At 41.8% G+C, this 23,560-nt stretch overlaps 1 protein-coding gene across 1 annotated transcript in view; it reads left to right on the forward strand.

Moving 5' to 3' along the window:
- Window positions 1-23,560, forward strand: part of wdr11 (WD repeat domain 11) — an 84,167-nt gene that overhangs the window by 41,592 nt on the left and 19,015 nt on the right. Inside the window, exons 16-23 of the mRNA XM_078413524.1 lie at window positions 143-290; window positions 5,497-5,603; window positions 7,135-7,249; window positions 7,515-7,686; window positions 11,030-11,138; window positions 11,447-11,509; window positions 11,659-11,724; window positions 16,939-17,104. Of these exons, the coding sequence (XP_078269650.1) occupies window positions 143-290; window positions 5,497-5,603; window positions 7,135-7,249; window positions 7,515-7,686; window positions 11,030-11,138; window positions 11,447-11,509; window positions 11,659-11,724; window positions 16,939-17,104 (946 nt within the window). The remainder of the gene's footprint in view (window positions 1-142; window positions 291-5,496; window positions 5,604-7,134; window positions 7,250-7,514; window positions 7,687-11,029; window positions 11,139-11,446; window positions 11,510-11,658; window positions 11,725-16,938; window positions 17,105-23,560) is intronic.

Consider the following 23,560-nt stretch of genomic DNA (forward strand, 5'->3'; position numbering starts at 1 on the left):
TACTTTATTTTGCTCAAGTGGTGGGGTCCCAAAGTGATTTGATTCGAGTCAATTGAAAATAGCCATTTATGAATTATTAGAAATGTCAAGGTTAAGATGTATTGACTGTAAATGCAATAAATCTGATCTGTTAATTCTCCAGTTTACTACAGGAGGCAGAAAGTAAAGCTGAATTTAGCCAGAACATCTCTGCGCGTGAGCACTTCATATTCACTGACAATGATGGACGAGCGTTCCATCTCACCGTGGAGGGAAACGTAATGAAGGATGGAGTCAGAATTCCACCAGATGTAAGTATAGTAAGGCCAATATTTATAGTGAAGTAATGGGGTTATTTTGCAGACTGATTGAAATAACATCAAATTGTACGATCCAGCAAATGACCATCAAATCAAAACTCCAATTAACCATCTGGTGTAATAAGAGCAGATGCAAAATTATGCGCTGCTATTAATAACAGTGTCTAGAAATATTGAACATTTCGATGTTGCAGTTTTAAAGATTTGATGGTGATTATTGGATTCCTTGTGATTGATTCCAGGTGAAGGTTGAAGCCTAATATTCTTGAAAAACAGTCACATGCAGGATAAGGGGTTGTTTATGCAGAACAATCGCCTGGAGATTATCAAGTAAAGTGTGCACAGTTGATGACAAAATTGGATTTTGATTGAACAAATTTCCTTACCTCCAGCTGTGCCCTTACTCTTTTGTAATAAATGTACTTGTGATGTACATTAATTTATCCAGTAATTTTGACAGACCGATCACCTCGGCAGCCAGAATTCAAATTCAGCACAGACTTTAAGGATGAGAATTGCTTTTGTTTCTGTAAAATATTGTCATACCCATAATATTGTAAAACGGGTCCAGCAGTTTGCATGGGTTCATGGCAAAAAAAACTGACTATGACTGACACTAAATTAGAAATTTCAAAGAATCAAAAGATTGATGTTTTATATCCATATAAATACATCATTGTGCACAGGTTTCTCCAGAATAGAGCTTCTGTTTGCAAGTTTTCTCCCTTGCTTACTCCAGAACCTTGCTTTGGGTTTGCGAGGATAAAGGTTAAGACGTCTCAAGAGTTGAATGCGTACTGCTGAATGTGTGATGGCAGTCCAAGGAACATTGACCCACGTAGGCTTCCTGAATCACTTAACTCATAGGGTCTTGTTGTCTTCTGCACTTGTATGAAGCTCGGTGGGATGAATTCTAATTTCTAGTAATCCATTATTTCCAACAAGTTCAATAGCAGCTGGAGTGCTGTTGACTGATCTTTGAGAATAGTACTGTGAATCGACAGGATAATTGAATTTGATAAAATAGCAAGAGGATATAATTAGGCGTATTTTTCTGAATATGGGGTTAAAACACATGCTGGGGTAGAGCCATTCTATTTCAGTGCACAATTAGCATCTTGCCCAGTAGAACAGATTTGAAGTAGGGACAAAGTGTTCTTTTAGGTGGAGTCTTAACCGAGTAATAATAGCTAAAATGCCTGTGCTAGGAGTAAGGTATTTGCTCTGATGAAATTGGTGCTTTCAAATTTGTTCTGAGTTTTGATTATTTTTTTTGCATACAACTGGGATCAAACATATGCTGTTCAGAAACTCTATTTACAACGTTGCTTTTTTTTCCTCGCTTAGATGAATAATAATGACTTTCTTCTCTAACAGGCAAGTTCAAATAAGCAAACCAGCTAGCATAAAAATATAATTAGAAATAGATGTGGAAAGAACTGCAGCTGGCCGAGTCACTTGGGCATTGAGGGGCCAGTGCTCACGGCACAGACTATATTATGAAAGAAATCCTTCAGATTCGTGATGATTCTGCATGCATGCACAGCAAATAATTTTTCCTTTTGTGGAGCAAGGCAACTTTATCGTATTAGTTTGCCTTATTCTAAAGTGAAATTCAGTCATCTTCCTGTAAATAGTTGTTTACAGGCTAAATATTGTGAAATGCTGGCCAACAGGATGTATTCTAAAGGTTTGTTGTGATGCTGCTGTGGTTACCAATTGTTTTTAAGGTTGAATCACTTCATTTAATATTTAGCTATTTGTTTTCACAGTAATTAATATAAAGTGTGTATATACTGTGTGTGTGTGTGTATATGTATATATGGGGAGAGAGAGTGTTTAATTCAGTCACCTGATCCCCAGACAATGCACAGGAGACTTCACAACATTACCAAATAAAAAATTCCCATCAAATAGCAGGAACAAGTGGCATAAGGAGTAAATTTTAGAAGCTTGGGATTTAAAAAGATGATTGTCAATAATGGAACTATTCATCAATCAAAGCTGCTTGAGCAGCCAGGATTAGAGAGCACAGATCTCTCAATGGACGGAAGGAAATGATGGTGTTGGAGGGTAGGTGTTAGTGGGGGTGGTCAATGAGACTATGGAGGGAATTAAAATAAGGATTTTATAACTGATATATTATTTAACGAGGAGAAGGTTCAATGGCAGTCAGGAAACAAAGAGTAGGGATTAACGGGTCCCTTTCAGAATGGCAGGCAGTGACTAGTGGGGTGCCGCAAGGCTCGGTGCTGGGACCACAGCTATTTACAATATACATTAATGATTTAGATGAAGAGATTAAAAGTAACATTAGCAGAATTGCAGAAGACACAAAGCTGGGTGGCAGTGTGAACTGTGAAGAGAATGCTGTGATGATGCAGGGTGACTTGGACAGGTTGGGTGAGTGGGCAGATGCATGGCAGATGCAGTTTAATGTGGATAAATGTGAGGTTTTCCACTTTGGTGGCAAGACCAGGAAAGCAGATTATTATCTAAATGGTGTCAAGAAGTACAACGAGATCTGTGTGTCCTTGTACATCAGTCATTGAAAGTAAGCATGCAGGTACAGCAGGCAGTGAAGAAAGCTAATGGCATGTTGGCCTTCATAACAAGAGGAGTTGAGTATAGGAGCAAAGAGGTTCTTCTGCAGTTGTACAGGGCCCCCGTGAGACCACACCTGGAGTACTGTGTGCAGTTTTGGTCTCCAAATTTGAGGAAGGACATTCTTGCCATTGAGGGAGTGCAGCGTAGGTTCACGAGGTTAATTCCCAGGATGGTGGGACTGTCATATATTGAAAGAATGGAGCAACTGGGCTTGTATACACTGGAATTTAGAAGGATGAGAGGGGATCTTATTGAAACATATAAGATTATTAAGGGATTGGACACGCTAGAGGCAGGAAACATGTTCCCGATGTTGGGGAAGTCTAGAACCAGGGGCCACAGTTTAAGGATAAGGTGTAGGCCATTTAGAGTGGAGATGAGGAAAAACTTTTTCACCCAGAGAGTTGTGAATCTGTGGAATTCTCTGTCTCAGAAGGCAGTTGAGGCCGATTCTCTGGATGCTTTCAAGAGAGATTTAGATAGAGCTCTTAAAGATAGCGGAGTCAAGGGATATGGGGAGAAGGCAGGAACGGGGTACTGATTGTGGATGATCAGCCATGGCGGTGCTGGCACAAGGGGCGAATGTCCTATTCCTGCACCTATTATCTATTGTAATTGCTGACTCAAAGGTAATCATGAGTCAATATATGGTCAGCATTGCTTTAGATCTAAACATCTAAAGCAATGTTTAGATATAAACTAAAACTTGATGATGTCAAAATCATAGCATGGAGGTGGAGGGAAACTAGCGACAGGCAATGATTGAAACAGGATGGGAAGAGGGTATGATCAGTGGATTACAAGAATTGAACAAAAATGTAATCATTAAGTAAGACGATGTGAGGGGTGATGATGTGTGGGATAGGAGTGATGAGTGGCAGAAGGTATAGCCAGGTGGTGGGGCTTCTTTGATAAATGTCCAGGATATTTTTAATGAACTGTGCAGATATAGACATCTCCATGCAGAAGCTCGGAAATACTTATGTGCCTGTTTTTGATGTATAATCCCTGTATGTGTGTTTCAGAAATGTTTCTTCAAAGTTGTTTTTTTAACTGCGTTGCATTCGCTGCATTTATTTTAATAGGTTTCTACGCTGTCAGAGCATTGTATAGAATTTGTGATGTTACAGGGACCCATGTGAATTTATGATCGTGTTTTCTTCAGTTTTAATTGCAGTTTGATTTGTAAATTTATCAATTAATCTATTTTTAAGAACATGAGAACGATATAGTTTTTAATGGAAATAGTACTTGATATTTATTCACATAATGCTGGAGTAACTCAGCAGGTCAGGCAGCATCTCGGGAGAGAAGGAATGGGTGATGTTTCGGGTCGAGACCCTTCTTCAGACTGATGTCGGGGGCGGGACAAAGGAAGGATATAGGTGGAGACAGGAAGACAGTGGGAGACAGTGAAATTCAAATTACCATACAGCCGTACTAAATAAAAGCAACAAGACACACAACTACATAAAAGTTAACATAAACATCCACTACAGCGGATTCCACATTCCTCACTGTGATGGAAAGCAACAAAGTACACCCTCTTTTATTCTCTTGCGGTCGGGGCAGTCGAACCATCCGCAGTCAGATCGACGAAGCTTCCGCAACCGGCGGTCGACGAAGCCGCATCGGTGCGATCGAAGCTCCCATATCAGGGCAGTCGAAGCTCCCGCGTTAGGGCGATCAAAGCTCCAGTGGCTTTGAGTTCCCGAAGTCGATCTCTAATCGGAGACCGCGAGCTCTGCGATGTTAAAGTCCGCAGGCACCCGCTGTTGGAGCTCCAAAGGCAATCCCCGTAGGGGATTGCGAGCTCCGTGATGTTAAGTCCGCAGGCTCCTGCAGTGGAGCCCTCGACGTTGGTCTCCAACAAAGACCGCCATCGCATCAATGCGGATGGCGATACGATGCAAAAAAATGTCCATCTCCGTCGAGGTAAGACATTAGAAAAGGTTTCCCCCAACTCCCTCCCACTCTGCACATAAAACTAAAGCTAAAGAACACTAAAAACATACATTTAACGCAAACAAACAACAAAGAAGGAAGGGACAGACAGACTGTTGGCGAGGCAGCCATTGCTGGCGCCACCCGGTGGTATTTTAATCTCGGAGAAGATTGGGAATCCAAGAATATAGCATTGTTGAAAGTCTAAGTGAACTTGTTGAAAAGTACAAAGTGCAGATTGTCAAAGGAAATAAATTAACTTTCAAATTGCTTAAGAGCAACGATGTACAGCTGAGGCAAGAAGATCCTCAGTAGAAGCATAAATCTAGAGGGAATAAAAATTCCTGTCAAGTATTGAGTGTACTATTGTGCCAGTGGAAAAAAATAGCCTTTCAATCTCAATGTTCTTAAAATATATTGATTAAATTTATTGCCATATGGCTGTGTTAAAGCTAAAATCATTCAGTACATAAGTGCTGCTGTAGGATAGCCTATTATCGGAATCCCAAGTGCATGAAGATCGATGGCTACTGAAATTCGATGCTTTGTAAATGGATAAGCTAAATGTACATCTGCAGTGTGTGTACTGAATGCTGTTTTCTTCTTACTCATTCGATCTGAAGAAATAATTCTGACCTACTTGCAGGGAGATATGGGCAGCATCACATGCATTGCGTGGAAGGGGGATGTCCTGGTGCTAGGTGATGTCGATGGAAACGTGAACTTTTGGGACTTAAAAGCAAGGCTTTCAAGGTAAGGGAAATTGGAACTTCTGAAACATTGTGTCTATTAATTGTGTGATTATGCTGAGGCAGTCTGATATTTGAGTGCTTTAGCTTCACCAGGGTCACAATATTGCAGAATCAGCTGGCTGGTTTGTGGTGAGGTTCACGTCCATCCACCCAGAATCTGTTGTTGGGCACAATGCAAAGCGCACAGGTTTCCCTTGAAGATCCCAAACTATGTATGTTCTCTTCTTCAGCGGTGGGCTGAGGGAAAGGGGATTGAATGGTCTGCCCTTTGCCCCCAGTCATACATCTAGGTATTTCATCACACCAAGTCTTGACCAGTCACATTGGCCATGAAGGCTCCCACAGAAATCAGCGGCGTTGATGCGGGCTCTTGTTGGCGCAGTCATGCCGCCTCAACTTCTTATGGATGCCAGCAGAAATAATGCTGTCTAGTTATGGTTGTCATGAGGAAATCCCTGCATGCGCTCAGTCATTTTTCTATAGCACTACATACAAATTAGGTGCAAATGTGGCCAATTGGTTGATCAGTAACCTCAGCTTCTTATTTCCAACTACCTGTAGTTGCTTTTCATTTCCTTCTTTATCAAATATCTATTTGCCACTGCCTAAAAAAATGTTTAAAACTCATTGCCCATTTATTCACCTCTTATATACCACTTTTAAGCCCCTTGCATCTCCTTTGCACCGTATCTATGTTTGTATCATTAGTAAATTTAGCAAGCATAGGTTTGGTGCCTTAATCCTTAATGCCAATTTTCAGTTCCCTGTTAGCCAACCAACCATTCATTCAGCCCAAAATGTTTCCTTCTAAACCTTGAACATTTATTTTTCTGAATAATGTTTCTGTGGCATTTTATCAAGTACATACCGGAAATCTTATCCACTGGTTTTCCCTTACCTACAGCATATGTGTGTCCAAGACCTCCAATAAAATGAACTGTACACGGCATGGACCATGTAGAGGACATCTAGAATCCTCTAATGGATACAAAATGCTGGAGTGACTCAGTGGGTCTAGAGAAAAGGAATAGGTGACATTTTGAGTCTAATTGTTGTTTCCTTTCTCCTTGGCTGACCACAGCTTTCCAAATATCTGGTAGCGCTATTCTAGTAAGGACATACAAAAACTGTAGAAACAAGGAACTGTGGATGCTGGTTTACACAAAAGGGCCCAAAGTGCTGGAGTAACTCAGCGGGTCGGGCAGCATCTCTAGAGAACATGGATAGGTGACGTTTCACAGAGTGCTGGAGTAACTCAGCGTGTCGGGCAGCATCATTGGAGAACGTGGATAGGTGATGTTTCACAGAGTGCTGGAGTAACTCAGTGAATCGGGCAACATCATTGGAAAACATGGACACGTTGGGGTGACTGGCATCTGAAGAAGGGTCCTGACCCAAAGCGTCACATAAATAGGACATATAAACTGTTGATTTTTGATTAACCAGATAAATGTCAATCTATTATTAATTGTTGATGTTGAGGTTCATTCATTAAAATATTTGTCTTGTTTTGATTGATTGCTGTTTAATAGAGGAATTCCTACACATCGTGGTTGGGTAAAGAAGATTCGTTTTGGTCCTGGGAAGGGAAACATGAAACTTCTAATGATGTTTAACGATGGAGTTGAAGTATGGGATACTAAGGAGGTAGTGTTTGAGTTGTTCAAATGTTTCCATGTTACACCTTTTTTCTTTGAATGTATTTCTAATGAACTACCACACAAGTTACATTCTAGTTCATTATGCCTCATGTGCTATTAATAAATGTCACATTTGTTATTTGAAATTTCTCAAATTTCATTTATTTCACATTGTGTGTTTGATCAAAAATGCATCTGTTGAAACAAATTTAAAAGAAAAGTTTCAACTGCTTGTAAAAACTAAAGGTGATTCTTTGCAATTTTGTTTTAAGATTCAGATGGTAAGCAGCTTGAGGACTGGTCGCAATGTCAGCTACAAGGTCCTTGACATAGACTGGTGCAGTTCTGACAAAGTCGTTCTGGCTTCAGATGATGGCTGTATCCGAGTTCTGGAAATAGCAATGAAATCAGCAAGTTACAGGATAGATGAGCAGGAATTAACAGGTGTGAATATGTCCCAAGTGTAAAATCCCATAATTGTTTGTGTGTGCCTTATCTTTTAGTTGTGTGTGCTATAAGCTATTTGTTCATGTTCCCAAGAACATTTTGCTTTTAAACCATTTAAGCTTTAATACATACTGAAAGTATGTTCCAAAGATGGTATTGTCATCATGTGGATGCAACTTTCTCCTCCTCTCTTCCACATCTGCTGCATTTCCTGGACTTTGTAGTTTTCCACTCATAAAGGGTGCTCCCGATGATGCCACTGTTCTTGTACTCAGCTGAGTTTGATTTCCATTTCTCCTCACTCTTCCATCACCAACCTCGTGTTCAACTCATTGTGTCACGCTCAGTTACCAGCTGCTCCTGCACTCTCCCTGGGCTCTGGTTTTGATTTTATTATCTTCCTCATTTCCATAGCTAGTACAGATTTATGATTGAATTATCTCTCTTTATGCATCTGTTATGTTTGTAATCTGAAGGTTGGTGGAATTACACTTTATAAGAAAGCATGAGTATAAATATAGTCTTAAGTAATGTGCCACAGAAATAGTCAAAAATTTATTTCCTTTAGCCGTCAAATTTAATAGGACTGGAAGTAGGTAATGGATTTGAGGGATTGCAGAATTCTCCTAGTAGCTGAAGGAACATTTTGCTTGTGCAGGTCGTTCCATCAGAGCATCGTTTATAAAATATCTTTCATGATAGATAACTGCTCAAAGTAATTCAAGCAGGCCAAATTAGTCAAATGGACTCTTTATAAGCAGATATGCTTCCATGCATTTGGAAATTATGTTAAAAAGTTTTGTTATGCTGTTAAAACAGTGCACATAACCATAAATGTTTTGTTATTCTGTCGATATAAAATAGTCATAACTTTTTGAGTGCTCCCGTTGTTCATAGCTTACTATGCTTTCAGTAAATTATTTAAAATTGGTCAACATTACAGATGACCAGCAATCCATTTATTGACACACATGAAGGGGCAATGAATGGGTGTTAATTCGCATGTACTTTTACCCTTGTTAATCCTGTACTCCACCTACTGATGGTGTCCCGACACTACAACAAATATTTTTTCTCATCTTTTTATTCACTTTTCTCAGATTAGGTTTGGCGATTACTAAGGTTCAAAGGAAGGTTAAATATGACTTGAAATCTTTTATATACCTTTCAACCAATCTTTCTAATTGTTCCCCTTTGAGAGGCACTGGTATGAAGATTTTGCAATCCGACGCAGATATCATATCATATCATATATCATATATATACAGCCGGAAACAGGCCTTTTCGGCCCTCCAAGTCCGTGCCGCCCAGTGATCCCCGTACATTAACACTATCCTACACCCACTAGGGACAATTTTTACATTTACCCAGCCAATTAACCTACATACCTGTACGTCTTTGGAGTGTGGGAGCAAACCGAAGATCTCGGAGAAAACCCACGCAGGTCACGGGGAGAACGTACAAACTCCTTACAGTGCAGCACCCGTAGTCAGGATCGAACCTGAGTCTCCGGCGCTGCATTCGCTGTAAAGCAGCAACTCTACCGCTGCGCTACCGTGCCGCCCTAGAAGATAGAAGGTCCTTCTATTCAGAGATGCTACCTGTCCCGCTGAGTTACTCCAGCATTTTGTGTCTCTTCGGTTTAAACCAGCATCTGCAGTTCCTTCCTACACATAAAGATTTGGCAGATTGGCTTTCAGTTAATTGACACTTTTATTTTAAAGTTCATTGAGATTATGGTGTTTCCTAGACTTTGAATACTTTGGAATAATATTATCATGTTCAAGCAAAGCATCATGTGATCTATGTAAGAAGGAACTGCAGATGCTGGTTTAAACCGAAGAAAGACACAAAAAGCTTGAGTAACTCAGCGGGACAGACAGCATCTCTGGAGAGAAGGAATGGGGACATTTCAGGTCGAGCCCCAAGAAGGGTCTCAACCTGAAACGTCATCATATGATCTACATTTAAATGTTTTCCCTTTTATTCATAATATCTTTAAAATTCTATCTTCACTGGTTTTTACTTGCATGTTGGTTGATCCTTTTTATGAAGTACAATCAGTTATTTTAAGGGTTGGTAAATGGTCTGAACATAGAACAGTACTGTGCAGGAACAAGCCCTTTGGCCACACTGTACCAAAAATGATGCCAAGATAAACCAAGCTCATCTGCCTGCACGTGATTCACTCCCTGCATATCCATATGCCTGTCTACCTGCTTTTTAAACACCACTATCTATTCTGTCTCCATCATCACCCGTGGCAGTGCGATCCAGGCACCCACCACCCTCTGTGTATGTATAAATAAAAATAATCTGCCCCACACATTTCCTTTAAACTTTGCCCCCATCATCTTAAAGCTATGCCTTATCCTCAACATTTCCACCCTGCGAGAAAGGTTCATAGTATTAAACCTTATCTATCATTGCATGGAATGGCACTCACCAGCAAAACAATGGTTCGTACTGTTGACCTCATAGGTTTAGGTGGGTTTTTGATTTCATTTGTTGTCCTCAAGTTTCTGTTCCATGGTTTGTTAGCATTGAGTTGTCAACATCAATGTCGTCATAATTAGTAATGTTGAAAAATTCTCAAAGTTGTCAAATTATGAAATAAAGATCTCAGCTTTCAACTAATTTAAAATATAGTTTGGATTCAACATAAGGTATTGGCATAGAGGCCACAATATGGCATGGGATAATGAAATACTGAACTGAAGGACTGACTGACTTCTTTTGATTATACTGCCAGCTGTGTTAGGGTAGCCTGTGGAAGAATACAAGATCTCTGACATCAGCCTCTGAATTTCTATGTTTAGCTATCCACGTTGTTCAGTTGCTGCCAGATGCTGAACCCTGGTAGTGTCTCCATTATCCAAATTGCAAATTATTTTCCATTATTAAAGAGACTTATTTACTTCCCAAAGCTCAGTTTCATCTTATTTTCTAACCCAGCCTGGTATTTTCACTATCAGGATACAAGATAACAAAATATTTTCAATATCTATGTTTTTCCATTTGTATTTATTGATCTGGACGATGTATTTTTCTAATTTATTTTTTCACTTCAAGACCAGTTCCCTATTAATGGAATGCGTTGTCTGCTTTCTTAGTTAATAGGTTGATTTCAGTAATTTTTTATGTTTCCCCCCCCCCACTCATTTTTTATTATGTACACGTTGCACCTTTCAACCATGACCGAATTCCTACTGCTTGATTTAACAACCTGCCAAATTAAACCCCATGCACATAAGAGAATTGCAGCTAATTGCAATCATACTGCTGATTATCAGTGAAAAGCTTGTTTTATGACTGGAGTATTTATATTTTTCTTGCATAGATCCAATTTGGTGTCCTTACCTCCTCCTTCCCAGATCTTGTCTTGTATTGAAAGCTTTCTTGTTGCATCAACCATGGAATGGGCAGTATTCACTCAGTATTATGCAAATGTAAGTACATGCTAACCCTAACCTATTATTTCAGATTTGATTATGGAGCTTGCAGATGTATAAACACAGATTAATGTGTGTTCGTATTGAAATTATACTTCCGGATAATTACGATAATCATTTGAATGTTTGCTGAGAATGCATTAACATATTGTTAACAGTTAAGTGTTGAAATTCTACTACATCTTAATTATATATTGACAAATTTTGTAGTTATTTGATGCTGTTTTTTTTCCTGAAATGGAACCAGCATGTACTACACGGAACAAATTCTCACCCTTATCACATTTTCCTGTTGTTTTCTGCAGTCAATATTCTGAAAATGAAGAAATAAAATGTCTTATGCAGGAACAATTGAACTCCATATCAAAGTGAGTATATTATTTTAGACATATTTCATGCCACGAACATTAAAATGCTGTATTTTGGATAAAAGCTTTACAGTACATGTTAGCACATAAAGATTTCATCAAATGTATGTGTAGCTATAATATGCATTAATGCTTTTTTTTCTTTGCAGTGACATCCAGAACCACCTTCTAGACCCCGAGTTCCAACTGCTGCAACGATGTTTGTTGGTGGCAAGGTACCTGGGATTATTCTTGGAATAGCTAGGCCATTGCATTCTTCAATCTTGCCCATATTTAAACAGTTATCAGAAGGGCATCACATGCAGTGTTCATGTTCAAAACCAAGTGCTGGCTCTATTGCATCTTTCCACAAATCTGTTCCCTTGTTCTTTCCCAGGACTCCTTGCACTTTATGTAATACTCATCTAATATTTATATTGCCCCAGAGATTACATTACATTTCTATTTCTTCTATTTCCTTTCCCATCGTCATTAAGCTTATTTTATCACAGAAACAACCTGCTCCATTGTCCCTTTCCTCTCATAACTCCCAACCACCTAATTCCCCTTTTTCAATCCTGTGATTATTGACTTTAAATCCCTATCTGCTGGTTTATTCACATACTCATTCAAAATTGCTTTTATCATATCCTCTGGAAAATTTCCTCTCGTTGTCCCATCATCTTCAGCTGTTACTCCAATACTAATCTTTCAATGATGCTACCACCTCTTCTGCCATCTGTATAACAGTTCTCTGAAGCCTTCACCTGGCCACTGCACCAAAACAGAATCGTATGTGATCGTGAATATACTATTCCTTCTAGTTAAGTTTATTAGTTTAGTTTATTATTGTCATGTGTACTGAGGTACAGTCAAAAGCTTTTGTTTGCATGCTATCCAGTCAAAGAAAAGACTGTACATGATTACAATCAAGCCACGCATGATGCTCAGATAAAGGATAAAGGGTACAACATTTAATGCAAGATAAAATCCAATAAAGTCTGATTAAAGATAGTTCGATGGTCTCGTGTTCCTATTAAATCTTTCTCCCCCATACCTTTAAAGCAGCGTTTCTCAACCGGGGTTCCCGGGAACCGTAGGGTTCCGCTAGAGGTCGCTAGGGGTTCCGAGAGAAATAGCCGCTAATCATTTCAGACCAGATCAAATGCACTTTTTAAAAGTTGAGTATTGCATGCAAATCTGAAAAGATTGGGTGAAAATTCTCGGTTATTTATTCAGTACAGGCCCGCCACTGATTTTCCAACAACTGGTGGTCCGGCGCCTCCTTAAATCCGGACAAAAATATGAGCCCACTTGAAATCTCCCCCCCCCCCCTGGTCCTGGAAGCCTCCCCGAAAATGTGGCACCTCGGCTGTGTAAGGCAGCCAGTCTCGACCTCATTGGGACTTCCACGGCTGATCGGTGGGTTGAATTTGCAATCTGCGGCTGGGGCTCTGGAACCCAGCCCAGCTGGAGCCAGCACATCTATCCCCATAGCCGACTTCCTTAGCTGGCTTTGCAGGCCGGTATCTCAGCCCCTCCCAGCAGCCTAGGTGGACCGTTCCGGTACCGTTGTACCCCTCTCTGAGGCCGTGACCTCCTTTGGATAATGGATAAACCAGCAAAGCTCTGAAACTAAGAGTGCCAGAAAATCAATGGTGGCACGAGTAAATATTAAATTTAAGTGCAAGATTATATAACATTTAGGGATGTTATATGCGTTTTAAAAATTTAAGTATGTTTATGTTTATTTTTGTTAGTTTATGAAAAGTTTGTGTTGTTTTCTCTCTCTCTTTCTCTCTCTTTCCCTCTCTCTCCTCCAAGGTGAGTTTTGTTTGTCTTTATTTGCTTCAATTTTATTTGTTTAAATGTTATCAAGTTATTTGTCTTCAGTTCGTCTTCAAGTTTGATTTCCGTTTTTTTTGTTGCATTGTCAATAAACTTGAGAAAAACGCAAGTTCGTTTTTGCTTAAACCAGTTATCAAAAATATATTATGTTCACCTTATGAAGTATCTGCTGAAACAACATTCATAAGACCCTAGAAATCAAAAACAAAGTAGCAGAACCTATTTCTGGAACAAACCATTGACATTCAGAAAGGTTATGCAATGGCCTTTTTACATTAGAGGCAGAGTTGTTCACAGATATGTGGCTTGATGTGGATTCTGTACAAGAGCTAGACTTTAAAAAGCTACCAAATACAAGCCAACTTGCTTTTCTGCTGGTTTATTAATTTAAGATAATTGCATAACCCATGTGTTAATCAAAACAAATCAAATCCAGTCAAACGCAGTTTAACAAACTTGTTGCAATAGCCAGCAGCGATGTATCTATGGATCTTCTGTGACTTTTATTTTGACCACCGTTAACCAGATTCTTCAAAACCAGATCATATAATGAATTCTTCCACTGTTTAGCAAATAATTAGTCTTGGCCATTATATTGTATCCTATAAAACTATATTTTAGTAAATTATGAATATTGAGCCCATTCCTCGTCATTCTTCCTGCTTTTACCACTTGCTTCCCTTGCATTCTAATTTGCACTGTCACACTTCTTGTAACTTTTCTTATGAAGAGAATTTTGTGAGGTTGTTCAGACCCTCATGTTTCTTACAGTCTATACTTTCAAAATATACTATTTGAACTGATGGTTCTATATTGGCCTGGCTTCCTGGTTCTTATTCATTTCCGTCCATTTATTTTCTGCTAGATCTTTTTACTCTTGTATCATGCATGCCTAATTACTTCATGGCTGAGAAAGGTTTGCATCTTTACATCTTCTAGGTCTTGCTATCTCTTGTGAACTTCAATGTTGTTCCTTTGGGTAGACAAAATATGCTGGAGTAACTCAGCGGATCAGGCGGCATCTCTGGAGAAAAGGAATAGATGACGTTTCAGGTTGAGACCCTTCTTCAGACTGAGAGACAGGGGAGAGGGAAAGTAGAGGTATGAAAAGGTACAGAACAAATCAGAGTCGGCACCAAGAGCCAGAGCCCACAATTGGTCCATTGTTGGCTGTGGAGAAGGTGGTAACGAGGGGATACAAACAGTAAAACTAGCCGGATGACTAAGATGGGGGAGAGACAGAGTGGGGGAATGCAAGGGTTAATTGAGATTAGAGAAATCAATGTTCACACCGCTGGGTTGTAAGCTGGGTGTTCTGGATCCTTTGGGTGTTATGTTCTTGGATTTATTTTTCCTCATCTCATTAAAGTATATCATTCAGCCCATCAAGTACATGATGGCCCACGATGTGCTGCCAACACACCCTCTCTTCCCCGCGGCCTTGCCATTTATTTTCCCCACAACTTATTCTCTTTCGTGTCCCTAACTCTTATTAAATCCACTTGCACTAGGGGTATTTTACAATGGTCAATAAACCTATCATACATCACATCTTTGGGATGTGAGAGGAAACTGAAGCATCTTTGGGGAAATCCATGGGACAATGTGCAAACTCCACACAAGTAATATTGGACATCAGGGTTCAACACTGGTCACCAGAGTTATATTATACAGATCTTTTACTTGGTTATTAATAACTTACATTTTGAAACTTCATGTTTCTTTGTTTTAAAAGCAAAATTTTCCATTGTTTACCTATTGTGCCTTTGAATTGGATTTTAACACTTTTTTTTTGCCTAAAATCATATTCCTACGTTAGTTTTTCTCTGCTTTTTCCCAGCAACATATAATGCTGACTGGTAATGGTAGAAACAAAATGCTGGAGTAACTCAGCGGGTCAGGCAGCATCTCTGGAGAGAAGGAATGGGTGACGCTTCAGGTCGAGACCCTTCTTACTATCGCTTCAACTTAAAAATAATTTCTAAATATCCAGTTCTGCTGTCATCAACAAAACAATTCAAGAAGAGGCATCTGACATGTTTGGCATGGCTTTTCTGCATTTCGAATGCCATGCTTGAAATGAAAGCTAATGCCCAGTGCTTCACTTTAATTTATGGCTTTAATAGTTTTGTGCCCAACAGGCAGCATTGAGATGAATGGCCGGTTTATGTTTGTGTGGACTTGGTTGACTGAAAATTACCCTGTCGTCTTGGAACCATGCTGTGGAGTCTGTTCAAATTGCCTCTGCTGGCAAGCAGAATCTTAGCTTAATGCTTTGTACTAATGTAGCACTCCTGCAGTTTTGGCTTGGATTGAGTGCTCGAGTTCTGGAATGGGGACTGAACCTGCTGACGCTGCAGGCAGCTCCCAAATGGAGCCGGGGAAGGCAAGAGATATATCACCCTGGTCTGCAGAAGTTTAGTTAGGTCACACACCCATCACTGAGGGTAGATAATTGCGCTTCAAACGGCCAAATTTTGATTTGTCTCATTGTTCAAAACTCTGCATCTGAGACAAAATGATCTCTCCCCAATAGGGAGCATCAGTATTTTGTAACATGCTAACCAAGAGTCCCTGGGATTTGTAACGTATTGTTGCCTACCTCGTATCACAATTCATATTTGCAGCCCATTTTATTGTCTGTGTACCTCAAGAGGAACCCAACCTCCCCCCCCCCCCCCCCCCCCCCCCCACACGCCAAGGCACACGTACGTCACCATCCAGTCTGCCCACGTCACCGTCCGGCCTGCCTTCACGCCACCGTCCAATCTGCCCACTTCACCGTCCAGCCTGCCTTCACGTCACCGTCCAGTCTGCCCACGTCACCGTCCAGTCTGCCCACGTCACGGTCCAGTCTGCCCACGTCACGGTCCAGTCTGCCCACGTCACGGTCCAGTCTGCCCACGTCACGGTCCAGCCTGCCCACGTCACCGTCCAGCCTGCCCACGTCACCGTCCAGCCTGCCTTCACGTCACCGTCCAGCCTGCCTTCACGTCACCGTCCAGTCTGCCCACGTCACCGTCCAGTCTGCCCACGTCACCGTCCAGTCTACCCACGTCACCGTCCAGCCTGCCTTCACATCATCACTCTGGGCGCACCAGTTACTCTCTAGCAGAATGCTGGTATGGGTTTCAAGTCTGAACTTAATGCCCAATATCTTTGTCTATTTTTCTTTTTCCCTATTTCCAAATGGAACTCAAGAACCTTGTGTTCCTCTCATCAACACACCTCTTTCCTAATCTTTCCTTTCTTTTGTCCCTGGTGAGGAGTGCCTTGCAACCTGCTGGTCTATGGTGCTCTGTGCGTTCTGACCTTTAAATAGAACATTGGTTAACTCTAAACCACTGTGAAAGGGAAATAAAATCACCACTACAATTACCTTCCTGAAATGGTGACTGTTGAAGGGTATTTTTATTATAGAGCATAGAACAGTACAGCACAGGAATGTTTAGCCCACGATGGTTGTGCCCAACATAATGTCAGGTTGAACAGATCTTAATATTCATGACAAATATGCACATAGTGAAAATATTAATTGTTTGTAAGGCTTTCATATTCTTGATGTTCTCCATATCACTCCACTGTATCTTTTCCTTTCGTAGGCTCTTTGGTGATGAGGCAGAACTCCTATTCTGGACAGTTGCTGCTCATTATTTGTACAGGTTCTCAAAAAGAAAAGACCTAGTTGTACCATCTGGCATACAAGAGAATTCGGCCAGTCCACTGGATATTTGCTATGATGTTCTGTGTGAGAATTCCTACTTCCAGGTAATACAAATTGCAGCTGGCAAGTTGTATGATGTTTGATCTCTTGAGATCCATTGCCCAGCATATTACCTGTCATCCACTTGATTATTGTCCTTGTATTCCTAAACTTTTGTTTTGTTCCCTCCTGGACTGCTGCTTGTGGACCGTTGTGTTGTCCAGTTTTCTGTTTGGCATCAATAGAGCTCATCTTCATGGTTGATTTTGTTTTTTTCATTAACTTTACCGTTAACTGCCGCCCTCCCTCACCCCCCCCCCCCCCCCCCCCCACTGACATCTGCTGCAAACCCACCAACTCCACATTTATCTGGACTATCGCACCTCCCACCTTGCCTCTTGCAAGGATGCTATGGCCTACTCTCAATTCCTCTATCTTTGCCACATCTGCTCCGAACATGAGACTTTCTGAGATGTCATCTTTCTTCAATAAATGTAGTTTACGCCCTGCTCTCATAGATGGATCCCTCATCTGCATCTCCAATGTGTCCCGCAGATCTGCTCTCATTCCCCCTCCCCAAAGAATGAACAAGGATAGAGTCCCCCTGGTACTTGCCTTTCAATCTACCAACCATTGCATCCAACACATCATTCTCCAACATTTTCGCCACCTTCAACGTGATGCCACCACCAGTCACGTTTTCCTATCCCCTACCTTTTCCACTTCTGTAGAGACCACTCCCTCTGTACCTCCTTGGTTCATTCTTCTCTTACCACCCAAAACACCCATTCCCCAGGTACTTTCCCCTTGCAACTACAGGAGATGTGGCACCTGACCCTACTCCTCCTTCCTCGCATTCAAAGACCCCAACAGGTTCAGGTTTACTTCTTCTGTCCTTATGTTTATTAAGTATTCAGGGTTCCTGATGTGGCTTCCTTTACATTGGCGAGACCAAATAGAGCCTAAGCGACCATTTCATCGAACACTTGCGCTCGGCGGCCAAGGCCTATTGCATCTCCAAGTTGCTAACCATTTAAACTTCCTTTCCCATTCCCATACTGGCCTTTCAGCTACATTGACAGAGTGAGGCCCTATTGAACTCGAGGAACAGCACCCCGTATTCTGCTCTGGTAGCTTACAACCCAACGGTATGAACATTGAATTCTCCAATTTTACAGAACCAACCCACAAACAAACCTCCCCCTACTCTTTTTATTTCCCCTTGCTTCCCTTTGCCCCACCTCGATTTTTATCCATTTAACATATAACATATAACATATAACAACTACAGCATGGAAACAGGCCTGTCCGGCCCTACCAGTCCACGCGGACCATTCTCCCTGACCTAGTCTCATCTACCTGCACTCAGACCATAACCCTCTAATCCCCTCTTATCCATATACCTATCCAATTTACTCTTAAATAATAAAATCGAGCCAGCCTCCACCACTTCCACCGGAAGCCCATTCCATACAGCCACAACCCTCTGAGTAAAGAAGTTCCCCCTCATGTTACCCCTAAACCTTTGTCCCTCAATTCTGAAGCTATGTCCCCTTGTTGGAATCTTCCCCACTCTCAAAGGGAAAAGCCTACCCACGTCAACTCTGTCCGTCCCTCTCAAAATTTTAAAAACCTCTATCAAGTCCCCCCTCAACCTTCTACGCTCCAAAGAATAAAGACCCAACCTGTTCAACCTCTCTCTGTAGCCTAAGTGCTGAAACCCAGGCAACGTTCTAGTAAATCTCCTCTGTACCCTCTCCATTTTGTCGACATCCTTCCTATAATTTGGCGACCAGAACTGCACACCATACTCCAGATTCGGCCTCACCAATGCCCTGTACAATTTCAACATTACATCCCAACTTCTATACTCGATGCTCTGATTTATAAAGGCAAGCATACCAAACGCCTTCTTCACCACCCTATCCACATGAGATTCCACCTTCAGGGAACAATGCACAGTTATTCCCAGATCCCTCTGTTCCACTGCATTCCTCAATTCCCTACCATTTACCCTGTACGTCCTATTTTGATTTGTCCTACCAAAATGTAGCACCTCACACTTATCAGCATTAAACTCCATCTGCCATCTTTCAGCCCACCCTTCCAAAAGGCCCAAGTCTCTCTGTAGACTTTGAAAATCTACCTCACTATCAACTACTCCACCTATCTTAGTATCATCTGCATATTTACTAATCCAATTTGCCACATCATCATCCAGATCATTAATGTAAATGACAAACAACAGTGGACCCAACACAGATCCTTGGGGCACTCCACTAGACACTGGCCTCCAACCTGACATACAATTGTCAACCGTTACCCTCTGGTATCTCCCATTCAGCCATTGTTGAATCCATCTTGCAACCTTACTATTAATACCCAATGATTTAACCTTCTTAATCAACCTTCCATGTGGAACCTTGTCAAATGCCTTACTGAAGTCCATATAGACAACATCCACAGCCTTGCCCTTATCAATTTCCCTGGTAACCTCTTCAAAAAATTCAAGAAGATTAGTCAAACATGACCTTCCAGGCACAAATCCATGTTGACTGTTTCTAATCAGGCCTTGATTATCCAAATAATTATATATATTGTCCCTAAGTATCTTTTCCATTAATTTTCCCACCACAGACGTCAAACTAATAGGTCTATAATTGCTAGGTTTACTTTTAGAACCTTTTTTAAACAAAGGCACAACATGCGCAATGCGCCAATCTTCCGGCACCATCTCTGTTTCTAATGACGTTTGAAATATTTCCGTCATAGCCCCTGCTATTTCTGCACTAACTTCCCTCAATGTCCTAGGGAATATCCTATCAGGACCTGGAGACTTATCCACTTTTATATTCTTCAAAAGTGTCCGTACCTCCTCTTCTTTAATCCTCCTAATTTCCATCACTACTCTACTTGTTTCGCTTACCTCACATAATTCAATATCCTTCTCCTCGGTAAATACCGAAGAAAAGAAATTGTTTAATATCTCCCCCATTTCTTCCGGCTCAGCACATAGCTGTCCACTCTGACTCTCTAATGGACCAATTTTATCCCTCACTATCCTTTTGCTATTGACATATCTATAGAACCCCTTGGGGTTTACTTTTACATTACTTGCCAAAGCAGCCTCATATCTTTTTTTCGCTTTTCTAATTTCCTTTTTAAGATTCCTTTTACATTCTTTATATTCCTCAAGAACCTCATTTACTCCCTGCCGCTTATATTTATTGTATATCTCCCTCTTTTTCCGAACCAAGTGTCCAATTTCCCTGGAAAACCACGGCTCTTTCAAATTATTATTCTTTCCTTTCCACCGAACAGGGACATAAAGACTCTGTACTCTCAAAATTTCACCTTTAAATATCCTCCATTTCTCTATTATATCCTTTTCATAAAACAACAATTTCCATTTCACTCCTTTTAAATCCTTTCTCATCTCCTCAAAATTAGCCTTTCTCCAATCCAAAATCTCAACCCTTGGTCCAGATTTGACCTTCTCCATAATGATATTGAAACTAATGGCATTATGATCACTAGACCCAAAGTGCTCCTCAACACATACCTCCGTCACCTGACCCATCTCATTTCCTAACAGGAGGTCCAACACTGCCCCTTCTCTGGTAGGCACCTCTACGTATTGCTGCAAAAAACTATCCTGCACACATTTTACAAACTCCAAACCATCCAGCCCTTTAACAGAATGTGATTCCCAGTCTATATACGGAAAATTGAAATCACCCACAATCACCACTCTGTGCTTACTACTAATATCTGCTATCTCCTTACATATTTGCTCTTCCAATTCTCGTTCCCTATTTGGCGGTCTATAATACACCCCTATAAGTGTTGCTAAACCTTTCTCATTTCTGAGTTCCACCCAAACAGCCTCCTTAATCGAGCCTTCTAGTCTGTCCTGCCAAAGCACTGCTGTGATATCCTCCCTGACAAGCAATGCAACACCCCCACCTCTTGCCCCTCCGATTCTATCACATCTGAAACAATGAAATCCTGGAATATTTAATTGCCAATCGCAACCCTCCTGCAACCATGTTTCACTGATCGCCACAACATCATACTTCCAGATGTCAATCCAGGCTCTAAGCTCATCCACCTTTCTTACAATGCTCCTAGCATTAAAATATACACATTTAAGGGACCCATCATTTCTTATTCTCAGTTTATTTCTTTTCCCTTCTTTCTCTCCTACATATTGGGTCTGAGTGTTTCCCTTTTCTGCCTCCTGCCTCACACACTGCCTATTAGCTATCTGTGTTTGAGTCCCTCCCCCCAACCGTACTAGTTTAAAGTCTCCGCAGTTATTTTAGCAAATCTCCCCGCCAGGATATTGGTTCCCCTCGGGTTCAGATGCAACCCGTCCTTTTTGTACAGGTCATACTTCCCCCAGAAGAGGTCCCAATGATCCAGAAACTTGAAACCCTGCTCCCTGCACCAGTTCCTCAGCCACGTATTTATCCTCCACCTCACTCCATTCCTATTCTCACTATCGCGTGGCACAGGCAGTAAGCCTGAGATTATTACTTTGGAAGTCCTTTTTTTTAACTCTCTTCCTAGCCCCCTGAATTCTCCTTTCAGGACCTCTTCCCTTATCCTACCTATATTGTTGGTACCTATATGTACCACGACCTCTGGCTCCTCTCCCTCCCCTTTCAGGATATCCTGGACACGCTCAGACACATCCCGGACACCAGCACCAGGGAGGCAAACCACCATCCGGGTCTCCCGACTGCGTCCACAGAAACGCCTATCTGACCCCCTCACTATAGAGTCCCCTATTACTACTGCTCTCCTCTTCCTTTCCCTACCCTTCTGAGCAACAGGGCCGGACTCCTTGCCAGAGGCCCGGGCACCGTCGTTGCCCCCAGGTAGGCTGTCCCCCCCCCCAACAGTACTTAAACAGGAGTACTTATTTCCAAGGGGTACAGCCACCGGGGTACTCCCTAGTCCCTGCCTCTGTTCCTTGCCCCCCCTAACAGTGACCCACTTGTCTACCTCCCGTGGTCTAGGAGTGACCACCTCCCTGTAACTCCTATCTATAACCTCCTCACTCTCCCTGATCAGACGGAGGTCATCAATCTGCCGCTCCAGGTTCCTAATACGGTCCCTTAGGAGCCCCATCTCGTCACACCTGGCGCAGATGTGGATGTCTGGAAGACTATCAGACTCCCAGATTCCCCACATCCGACACCCAGAACAAAAAACTGCCCTGGCAGTCATACTCTCCAAACAAAGCCCCGCGCTCGGTTACTCAACCTACCGCCCGGCCGCTACTCCAACCGCTCCAACCGCCCGCCCAAAAGAACTGAGTGATCTCCTGGGAGAGGCGAAAAACCGGATAAAAAACCCAGGCCAATTTGGGAACAAAATCCGGGAAATTCCTCTCCGACCCCAAGCTAGGCGATCGAAACTAGTCCGGGAGATCACACAGGTCTTACTACTTACTATCCCCACACAATCCCCACACACTACTTCCCAAGCAACACAGCTTGGTGCTGCTTGCTGCTGCTTGCTGCTGCTGCTACTGCTGATTGCTGGTGCTGCTACTGCTGATTGCTGGTGCTGCTACTGCTGATTGCTGCTGGTGCTACTGCTGATTGCTGCTGCTACTGCTGATTGCTGCTGCTACTGCTGATTGCTGCTGCTACTGCTGATTGTACATTCTGCTTTCCCCTCCCCTTCCACCTATATTCTTTCTGCTAGTTTCACAATTTGCCCCTCTTCTATCCTTACTGGTTTGACATACCAGAGTGTGGCACTTCACAGTTGTAAGCGTTAAATTCCGCTGAGCGCAAGTGTTCGATGAAATGGTCGCTTAGGCTCTGCTTGGTCTCGCCAATGTAAAGGAATTCCTTGGTCGGCCATCCCAATGGAACGAGATCCTGGTTGTAAACCTGGATGTTCTTCCTCACTGGCCATGCTTGGGTCCATAACAACGCCCACTGATCTTCCCTCTTCAATCCTCTTATTCAGATGTTTGCAACACTTGCCGTCAAATGTATTATGAAAGCATAAGGCGAGTGATTATGAAGGGTTTCCTCGATGCCTGGTTAAATGTTAAAACCATTTTAAAGCTACACAGTAGTGCAGACGTAGAGTTGCTGCCTTATAGCACCGGAGACCCAGATTGAATCTTGACTACGGGTGCTGACTCTATGGAGTTTGTACATTCTCTTTGTGACTGTGGGTTTTCTCCAGGATCTCTGGTTTCCTCCCGCATTCCAAAGACATGCAAGTTTTGTAGGGTTAATAACCTGTAAATTGTCCGAGTGTGTAGGAAAAAACTAGTGTATGAGTGATATAAGAAAATAACTGCAGATGCTGGTACAAATCGATTTATTCACAAAATGCTGGAGTAACTCAGCAGGTCGGGCAGCATCTCGGGAGAGAAGGAATGGGTGACGTTTCGGGTCGAGACCCTTCTTCAGACTGAATGGTGTATGGGTATGGGTGATCATTGGTTGGCACCAACGATCACCCATACAAAGGTTACTGGATAGTTAAGC

This window comes from Rhinoraja longicauda, chromosome 16 (assembly GCF_053455715.1).
Source record: "Rhinoraja longicauda isolate Sanriku21f chromosome 16, sRhiLon1.1, whole genome shotgun sequence".
NCBI classification, from domain to species: domain Eukaryota; kingdom Metazoa; phylum Chordata; class Chondrichthyes; order Rajiformes; family Arhynchobatidae; genus Rhinoraja; species Rhinoraja longicauda.